This window comes from Halichoeres trimaculatus, unplaced genomic scaffold (genome assembly GCF_033239565.1).
Source record: "Halichoeres trimaculatus isolate MK-OKI-2021-1 unplaced genomic scaffold, fHalTri1.1 fHalTri1_scaffold_4, whole genome shotgun sequence".
NCBI classification, from domain to species: Eukaryota; Metazoa; Chordata; class Actinopteri; order Labriformes; family Labridae; genus Halichoeres; species Halichoeres trimaculatus.
Window position 1 is genome coordinate 28,154,896 of NW_027437182.1, and position 10,508 is coordinate 28,165,403.

At 37.2% G+C, this 10,508-nt stretch overlaps 2 protein-coding genes across 2 annotated transcripts; both read left to right on the forward strand.

The window, feature by feature from the left end:
- Nucleotides 1-691: 691 nt before the first annotated feature.
- On the forward strand, nt 692-6,248 carry LOC141789471 (ras-related protein Rab-8A). Its single transcript, XM_074668880.1, has 8 exons — nt 692-876; nt 1,369-1,429; nt 2,028-2,088; nt 2,483-2,560; nt 2,750-2,839; nt 3,088-3,153; nt 3,908-3,958; nt 4,099-6,248. The coding sequence occupies exons 1-8, from the start codon at nt 753-755 to the stop codon at nt 4,186-4,188; spliced, it is 621 nt and encodes a 206-aa protein (XP_074524981.1). The 5' UTR covers nt 692-752; the 3' UTR covers nt 4,189-6,248.
- Nucleotides 6,249-7,967: 1,719 nt separating this feature from the next.
- hsh2d (hematopoietic SH2 domain containing) lies at nt 7,968-10,210 on the forward strand. The gene is made up of 5 exons (XM_074669042.1): nt 7,968-8,095; nt 8,664-8,753; nt 8,848-9,013; nt 9,388-9,636; nt 9,764-10,210. Exons 1-5 carry the CDS (start codon nt 7,968-7,970, stop codon nt 10,208-10,210), a joined length of 1,080 nt encoding a protein of 359 aa, XP_074525143.1.
- The last annotated feature ends 298 nt before the right edge of the window (nt 10,211-10,508 follow it).

Below are 10,508 nucleotides of genomic sequence, written 5' to 3' on the forward strand. Positions count from 1 at the left end.
TTCAGTGTGTTCCAGATTGAAAAGATATAACTTACGGTGTTATTTTGGTAAAAATACACGTATGATGAAGTGTGCTGTAATTCCCAAGTTTTTATTTATAAAGAAGGACCCTAAATCCCCTCCGCAAAATTTGTTGCTTTCCTAAATGAATTACAAACATACTTTAGATAACTGAAAGTAATGAAAGGAACAAAAACACACTCAAAAAATACAATTACTCAAATTCCTCACTGAATTATATGAGCTTATAGCTTCCCTTGCTTGATTGTATTGATTCAATTATTTTTTATTTATCATTATTATCTATTTATTTCACTGCTTAATATAAAATGCTCCATCTAGTAATCTCTTGTGCATAAAAGTCTGGCCAAGATGTCTTGGCTTGACTTCTTTTTTTTTTTTTTTTTTACTTTGATAATAAAGTTAAATGAAAAGGAAAAAAACACCAACCAAGTTATGGCAGTTGATGTAGTAGTAGTAGTAGTAGTTTTTTTTATTTTTATTTTAGGACCCATTGACCCTCATTTATTTATTTATTTATTTATTGTCAATTTGAGGAGTCAGTCAATTTTTTAGTCCGGGCGGCTCTCTGACATCAAACAAACACCCCCTCTACAGGAAAACAACGGACTTCCAGAGCCACGACGACACGGAAGAGTGACAGCTGATTTGCCCAAAGGACTGCTGACGAGCTGTGACGTCTCTCTCTGTCAAAGGGGCGGGACGTCCGCTATAGTAAGCTAACTAATAACATGGCGAAGACTTACGATTACTTGTTTAAACTACTTCTGATCGGCGATTCAGGCGTCGGAAAGACTTGCGTGCTATTCAGATTTTCAGAAGATGCCTTCAACTCAACGTTTATCTCTACAATAGGTGAGTTGAAATCGTATTATTGGTTTTGTCCGTGCCGAGAAGCGGGTGTAGGAGCAGCCCATCCCGTCATGCTAATTTCGATGCTAACTTTTCTGTAGAGGCTAGTCAGGAAGCAGCCCAACCGGCTTAATGGAGAAGTTTCTCATTATCAACAATGTGTTTTTAAACAGAACTTGTAATTAAATACCCCCTGTGTGTATGAATTGCACGTTTGCGTGGTCAGCCAACCTTGGGCTGACTATTTCTAACAATTTCAACATGAGCTAACAAGCTACAAGCTGTCAGTGAGCCACCAGTGTCATTTTTCTTATAACCAGCTGCCTGTACTTCGCCCTCTTGTTGCCAACGTTACAGAAAGTGTTAATAAGCTCGAAAACTATCCTGTACGTCTCAAAGCAAACACCAATGTTACTATTAATAATGTTCTCGGTGTGTTCCAGCATCAAATAATAGATCTGTTGTAGGTGACTGCTGTAAATGCTTCTTGTTTAGGTATTGACTTCAAGATCAGGACAATAGAACTAGATGGGAAGAAGATCAAGCTACAGATATGGTAAGAGCATCTTGAATAAAGACTTCGTTAAAGAAAAAAAATATTGATGGTGTTTGCCCTCATTTTTTAGAGTGCGAGTTTGTTTTTTATTGTGATGCAGTGTAATAAAATGCCACTTTAGTTAAATCGGTTTTAATGGAAGTGTGCTCTTTGAAGGGAGCTCAGCATAATGCAGAGTGGCTTGTTTATAGAGGAAATCTGTTGAGTTGTTGCCACTAAACTAGCTGAATGCATCTGTGTGAAAACAGAAGCCTGCAAAATAATATCAGCAAATAAAAGTTTGAACTTTTTAATTTTAACTTTCTATAATAACTGTTTTTATAGTATGGCAATTTAATACTTGATCAGTAAATGTTTCCCATTTACAGAGTTTTTTGTCTAGTGTCTATATTTATTCCCACATCTGCATCGCCCTTCATTAGGCACTGCAGGCTTATTTATTTAAAATAATTATTTCTTGAAATAAACAGAGTTAAAAACTAGCGACCCAGTGTTTTCAGATTATAAATAGACTGTAGTATAGTCTCATAGAAATATAATCACCTGAGGGGAGCATGTTAACCAGTTGTCTTGTGAAAAATCTGGGGGTGTTTTTTAGGGATACAGCAGGGCAAGAGAGATTCAGGACCATCACAACAGCCTACTACAGAGGAGCTATGGTAAGTAGTAATTGTGTCCCTTAAATCTCCTGCAACAGTAAAATATATCTCTGGGACTTGAATGGATGAGCTGGTCATCTTAGGTGTGCACACTGCAGCATGAAGCTTTAGTAGAACCACACCCACCCTTTGTTATTGTTGTTACTAATTTTACACACACACCTGAAATCAGAGGTGCGCTCAGTGCAGCACTGTGGTATTCTTGTAAGCCTCTCCTTCAGTTCAAGTTTAACTGGATGTACATTATCACTGAATAGATCCTCATCGCCCTCTGTAGTCAAATAGATCAACATGTGGCAGCAATGTGTTATCCATTACCATACTGATTTCTTAAGCTGTCCCCTTGAAGCAAGTTTAAACTAATAAAAACTGTCCTTTCCTCTGTATTCTTCAGGGTATCATGTTAGTCTATGACATTACCAACGAGAAGTCTTTTGACAACATCAAGAACTGGATACGGAATATAGAAGAGGTAAGATACACCACATTCCTGCTTCCATTTGTGTTTCAGTTTTTTTGTAGTAGTTACTTACAGTTTTCATCTTTATTGTTCTTCTTCTACAAAAACAAAAAGCTATGGTGTTGGAATAACTTTACAGTTCAAACATTTTTTGGCTGACTCATTTCCTGTTTGTTCACAATGACATCTTTGTCTCAACAGCATGCTTCAGCAGATGTAGAAAGGATGGTTCTTGGGAACAAATGTGATGTGAATGACAAGCGACAGGTGTCCAAAGAACGAGGAGAGAAGGTGATTTATTTGTTTAGTGAATACAGACAGGAGAAACTTGTTTGTTCTTTCTAAAGTACTTAATCCACAACACAATTGATCCATATCATACACATAGGAGAAAACAAAAGTAAAGACACAAAACAACAGAGCATAGTATTAGTACCACTTGTACTCTCTGTACTAGAGTCTCACTCACCAAAGTATTGATTAATTTTGCTTATCATGCCTGAATTCTGATGGATTCCTTTTTTTTCTCCTGCTCTCAGCTGGCACTGGAGTACGGGATTAAATTCATGGAGACAAGTGCAAAAGCAAACATCAACGTTGAGAATGTGAGTTCATGCTTTATCTGGTAATGTTCACTCTTGGATGAAAGTATTATTACAAAGGATGCCAGTCATCTAACATGACATCCTTACCTTCATACTTTCCTCTCTGGAAAAAGCATGTGAAATTACTTACTTCATATCTGTTGTTATCCTTTGAAATAAGTATGCTCAGCCTAAATTATTATTAAGCCTAAATTGTTATGCGCAAGGGATTGATTTTAATTTTGGTAGATGTTTATTTTTTTACGTCTTGCCCATTGAAACCATTACTGTATTTGTCTGTTGTTAAAAATGCTGTAGAAGGCAGCCTCTTGGATTAGCGCGGATTAATTACTGAAAGCATGGGAAAACAGCTTGTTTGGCCCTGTCCAAAGGTGACAAAATGTGCTAGCAAGCACCTGGAAGGCTTACAAACTGTGACATTATTGTAATTACTTTTATAGCCTGAAAAAGCATAGCATGCATAAAATTAAGGTTGTATTTAGTTCATTCAAGATAAACAATCATTATATTTTGATGTGAAGGTAGTCTAGTTGAAGGTTTTACATATGTCATCAGTTTCCCAAAGGAATCTGACATGTGGAATATTAAAGTTAAAAAAAAATGTGATGATGTAACCACTGCAAACAATAAATACAAGCACCTATGAACCACCTCCAGTGAGAATTTAGAGTCACTTGTTGTTATCTATGATAACTGATTAAATAGGATCACAAAATAAACCCCCTACATTTTTTATTTCTGCTACCGTCTGCAGGCCTTCTTAACCCTCGCGAGAGACATCAAAGCCAAAATGGACAAGAAGCTGGTAAGAATGTAGAAGAGTGAAAACTTCATTTTAATTATGAAGCTATGATAGATGTGCAAGGGATGTCTGCATTTGTCTTGTCCTGACGCTGTTGCTACTCTCATATCTGGATTTGTATTTCTTATCCGTGTGTATTTTAGGAGGGCAACAACCCACAGGGCAGCAATCAAGGAGTGAAGATTACAGAACAGCCGAAGAAGAGCAGTTTCTTCCGCTGCACACTCCTGTGAGGAGACTAGAGCAATGGCATCCACCAGAGCCTTAACTGTGCCCCCCCCACTGGACAGAACTGGACAGACCGAGCACACTCTGTTTTCTTTTTTTTTCTATTTTTATTTCCTGTCTTCCTCCTTCTCTTTTTGATTATTTCATAATCTCATTTAACAAGCGTTTATTGCCCCCCTGCCTTACCAGTTTTTGTGTGACACCAGCAAATCTGATAATCGATTGCCCCCGTCATGTACTAAATATGACTGCCTTAATCCAGTTATATCAATAGTTTCAACCCAATCCTTCAATTTCTCTTGGCTAAAAAAATGATAAGAGCACAATTCCAGCAGAGTTCAGCTTTTGTAATTGAAGAACATACATTTTTTGATTGGTTTGCTGAAGCTTGGATGTTTCTGAACTGGAATTCAAGTTCACCTTACTGGTAACAACAATTGATCCAGTCTGTAGAAAAAGTAGTGTCAGCTCATTTTACTCACTGTATCAACATGGGGGTTTATATGTCCTAGTTCCACTCTTCTACTGTGTCTTAACGTTGATCTTCTGAGGCTGAAACATTCCTCTTTTGAAAACTTATATGTGCAATCTAATATGTCTGTAGGGCCCAGATTATTTTTCATCTGTAGTATTCAAGCATTCTTCCTAAAGAATGAGTTCTTGACAAAAACAAACTGCTTATTTTAAGGGGGCATGGATTACTTCTTAGTGTCTTACCTCATTGTTTCAGGTATTGCAGTTTCTGATATAAGATAAGTGTTCTTGGTGGGAGGTTGACAGTTAAGTGCTGTTTTTCTCCCAACGGACAAACAGTACCTAATCTGAACAGCTGGTGGCAACAGGTACACAGCAGAGGCACAGAAGGACTTGCATCAATGATGAGATCATTGTTCGATGCAGTCACACATCTTCCAGTTGTCCATTCAAATGGGAAAACATGCACACAACTGTTTTCTGGGCCTTGGATATGGGCTGTACTGTAGCAGTATTTATGGAGCAAAACAAAACACAGCACCAAAATGACAAAGTGCCCTTTAATGTTCTTATTGCTAATGCACTTTTCCTTTGTCCTTCCTGTAAAAAAAGTTCTTAAAATTTTTGGCTGTTTAGTCTTAACTGAAAGCAAAGAATATTAATGCACAAGTTTTTCATGTTCTCTATCTGGGCTTCCTTGAAAACACCTGAGCACTGAAACCTTGTCCTTTTAGTTAGAAGAATGAAAACATACCGAAGGTCTGTGATTATTATTTTTTTCTTTTTTGGTATACCCATTACTTTATTTGATGATATTTCAGTTTTCTTGCTTTTTCTAATTTTCCTGCTTTCCCATTGATGCTTTTGGGGGCCCCAGATGTTTGCCTTCTCTTCCTCCCTTTACCCCCCTTCTTTTATTTCTGCTTCTTCTTCTTCTTTCTGTCTGTATTGGTCCACCATCAAGGCCGCCTGTGCTATGCATTTTGAGTGTGTAAAAAACCTCAAAAAGCTTTGCTTATTTGACTTGATAAGCTTTATTTGAGATTAGAAATGTACAAAGGATCCTTGCTGTTTTATTTTCTGCTGTCACTCCAAGTTAGTATTTGCTCTGTTGAACTGTTCAGAAAAAAAAAACATAGGAAATGAAGTGAAAGCTGATAAAACCAGATGTTTTACAGTGAGAGCAAATCATTCTTAGTGGTGCTGAAGAGTCAAGAAGTTAAAAAAATGTTCAGTCGTTAACCTGTGGATTAAAATCATTGTGGCTAATTTCAGAACTATTTTGGTTCATCTGGATTTTCCAGATGCAGCTAAATCATGGCTAAAGAGTGGCTTAAATTTGGTCGGCTAAATGAATTTTATTTCTCTTTTGATTTGAGTTACAAAGGCAAATTTACCGGTGCAATGTCAACATATCTTCAGCATTCCATATCTGAATTAGTATTTTCTTTTCATGGGGAATATGCTGAATACTTCAGCAGTTGTAAATAAGATCTGCAATGATTGTACTTCACAAATCTTATTGATCTACACCTTTTGTAGATATGTGTACTTTTGATGATTTATTAAAAATGAGATTCTTAAATATTTAGTTATCTTTTCTGTGCTCTTTTTTATTTTTGATAATTTTCATCTATAAAAGAAAAAGACCTCAAAAGGGTTCACCGAATGTCTTCTGTATTCTGTAGGCCCTAGTTATGGCAATGTGAAGTGAAGACCCAAATAGATCTGCTGCAATAACTAGGGCCTGAACCCCAAGGATACAAATTCACGTTTGGCCTGAGGGCTGTTCCTCACATATCACATACGCGAAGTACAAAGAATTGTGATAACTTATTTATGAAATATAAACTCAAGTATAGTTTCTTCAAAGGTGAATTTGAAATCTTTTAAGACGTGCAGTGAAATCCTTTAATATATATATATATATATATATATATATATATATATATATATATATATATATATATATATATTCACATTTGAAATCACATTACAAAAAGCTATTTCCCTGTCCGCTATGGATTTGAATTTGAATTCAATGCGATTTACGAATTTTAACTAAATGCTCTGTGTTTTGTCATGAAGCATGGAAAGGGGTAAGTTAAGCATATAAAAATAAACTACATAATCAAATCAATTTTCATGTGAATTAAAAGTAAATGCAGAGCAATGGGCTTGTGGGTCATTTGCAGTTTAAAAAGAGAGGGCCCTGAGCACATCACTTCCTTTTCTCACTCTGTATATACCAAGGTATGGCTCTGACCTTTATTTTGTTCATCAACATGTAGACAGTCATTCATGCATTGAATTTCCCAGCTTGATCTTTATATTTAGTGTAACGGATCTCCATCTGCATCCAGGCGTTTTACTGCATTGGTTCCTTGTTCACTGAATATGTCACTGACAATACACAAAGAAAGACTAAGAACAAGATAGTTCCCCTCTATATGAGGTTCCTCTCTGATCAGAACAATAGCCTAAATACTTCTTTAACAGCCCACAATATTACTCATTTAAGTGATAAATACACAAACAGAGTAGACATTTTCCCCAAAGCCTTTGGTGTTTTGCACCAGCAGCAGGTACATATAAATAAAATTAATTTTAGCCAATAATCTATCATAAAGTGTACCATGAGCTCAACAGAAAGAGGGAACACGTTGTACATTTTGCACACATTAATTCTTTCCTAGGGACTTAACTGAATGTAAAATCAAATTGTAAATTTTTATATATTTTTCACATCATTTAACTGAAATTAAAATTGATCAACAGGTAATGAGGATGCTGAGGTAGTCTATGGGTCAGAAAAATATGTTTAAGCATGTTCACATTCAAAATAGATGAAGAATTGTGTTTTGCATTTCTGTACAATCCAAATATCCAAATATACTGTCATACTTATACATTTTCGTTCTTTTTGATCTCACTGTTTAACCTGCTTCTGGAGCTTTTTTAAAAGTAGATGTGTTACAGGAGTAATGATTCTACTTAAATGTGTGAGGACTTTTGTCCCCTCCCACTGAAACGTGTTTGTCTGGGAAGGAAGCCTCACAGTTTCATTTTATCAGAAGCAGCCATACAGGGTGAGTACCATTTTCTTTAAGCTGTTGTTCATTGAAAAATATCTGTTTTTTTCTGAGATATCAAACTATTTGCTTCATTTTAAATATGTCAACCTGCAGCTCAGAATATGAAGTGTTTTTTATGGTGTGTAACTCAGTCATCTAATTATATATTTATAGGTCTTGGAGCGCAGAGAATTTTTCAGCTAACACCACAGAGGATTTAATGACAGTTTCCCATTATGATGGAGTGGAGTACAACCTTACAAGGAAAGCATGAAGCTTATATCTGGTTCACTGAGTCCCAGCTTGGCTCTGTGATTAGGAATGGTGTAGTCCCTGAATGGTTTCATGGGATCATTTCCAGGAAGTAAGTTCACAGTTTATCATTTTATGCCATCAGAGAAAAATGCGAACACACTAGTTCAAAGGACTTAAGGCACTAAAGACAAAAGTGTTTTGTGTCTCTTTTAACATAAAGTAAAACTGTCCAACAAAAAATAATTGAGGTTTAAACTATTTATGACAACCAAGTTACGCTGTTTTACCCGTGTGACATGGGCCACAGCTAAAACCAAGTATGAAAATGAACCACTGATCATGCATGTTTACCTGTCGACACAAATAGGTCAGTGACGTATTTTATGAATGCACTTTACCCTTAAGCAGATCTGTACTTTTAATGGATTTATATTTCCTCCACACCCATTGTACTCACCCAAATTTTGTAAAATGGTTGATACATTAGGATTATATTTGAGTATGGGTGCACTTCATGCCTTATTCAAATGTCACATCAAACTGATTATAATTTAAAGTATTTTTAACTTCATCTATTGACCTGATGAGTTATTGCACAACAAATGTTTCTAAACTGATTCAAGCCACGCTGTGAGAGGGGTCTTAGTTTTTGTTGAGCTTGTCAGTCATTTGCCCAGGACAGCAGAGGAGCTCCTAATGCCTAAGCCCCCAGGCTACTTCCTTATCAGAGTCAGTGAGAGCAGGATCGGCTACACCCTCTCATACCGGTGAGTGTCTGCAGCATTAAGGAGGCAGTATTTCTCAATTACAAGGAGTCCTGTCCTGTTCATGTTTGATAGACAGTTTTCCTTCTTCCCTTAGTGCTGGAGACCGCTGCAGACATTTTATGATCGATGCACTGGAGGATGGACTTTACATCATAGTAGGAGAGACCAGACATCACCAAGGGCTACAAGACATGGTGGACTTCCATCGTAGGACTCCCATCATGCCGTTCAACGAGGTGTTGACGGTAGCTTGTGGACAAGTAGGGAAGCATTTTATTGTTTCTGTTAACGGTATACGTTAAAGTAGTTTGTAGATTATATTTTTCAGTAAGACAAAGATAAAGGCCGTGCTGAAAACAAAAATGCAAACAGTGAAACCATAAATTCAAACAGTAAAACAACTCAACAAAGGGCAACCAGTATCTGGTGAGTAACAAAAGGAGAAACAAGATTAAATGGCAGACCTGTACTCTTTGAAGCATTTTCAGTACAGTCATTCAGACTGTAGGGCACAGTAAATTAGTCACATTTCATATCTGAAACCACGATAATGTTTATTTCCTCTTCACCTGTGCTCTGGGCGGAACAACTTGGTTACAAAATGTTTTTTTCTCTTTCTCTGTTTTAACATTAGAGCTCGAATGACAAGACTGACTATGCAGAGCTTCTGTTTCCACAAAGACATCTGAACCCCAGCACAAATTTGCAGCAACACAACTTCCTGCATTCCAGAATCAGTCCCCCAGAATCACAAGAAGATGTCCCACCTGCTCTTCCTGATCGTCCAAACAACCTGAAGCCCCCTGAAGTCCTTCCTCTGGGCAGACTTTACCCTCGTCTGGAGGAAGAGTTTCCAAATGACAGCCACCCTCTTCCATGCACGGTAATGGTGAGCTCTCTGTAAATTATGCTAGATAATATCTGGTGCTAGGGTAAAGGATACAAATCTCAGAATACTTTATTTTCTTAAAAGGACTAAATTCTTTTCATTTCATATGTATGATTCCCAGCCTGTGCCAATGAAAAGGAATGACCAGCCACCTGAACTTCCTGTTCGAAGCTCTCGTCTTCCTTTGAAGCAAAACCAGGCTTGTATCAGAACAGTCTCTGCCCCTGATAGCCGCTTCACTCACACAGCCACTGAGCACCCATTCAACGCCCACAGAAGCCAGGAAGTGAAGCCATCAGTTGTCTCTAACTTGAAGAACTTAAAGAAAAAATTCCAGAAGAAGAGAGGCATGTCGCAAGAGTTCATAAACGCAGACATAAATGTTGAGGGGACTGAGCAGAGCGAGACCACTGAGAATGAGTACCATGAGATTGGCGAGGAGCAGACCTTCAATGGTAGATCAATTTCCCACGCCTGTCTTGATGTGACTCTAACTGATGGAAGGTTACCACATGTAGGGTTACCTCAGGAGTACAAACAACCTCCACCCTTTGCTCCAGGATATTAATATTTAACTGCTTCCTTGCAAGAACAGATGGAATGATCTGTGGACTGTTGAATGACTGTAACACAACAGGGGGTGCAGGAGTAGTAATCCTGATATCAAATATAAAAGGTTTACAAAAGATTTCAACTCTTCAAATCTTTTTCTTTTTGTAGACTTTTTTTACAAGACAGTAAAAAAAATGCCACAGTTCATAATTCTACTCTTTATGAACTTTGATTTATTTTTGACAAATATACACAGCACCTGGGAACAGGAAAACAGCTGCCCCACATTCATCCAAAGGAAATCAAATCTTTCT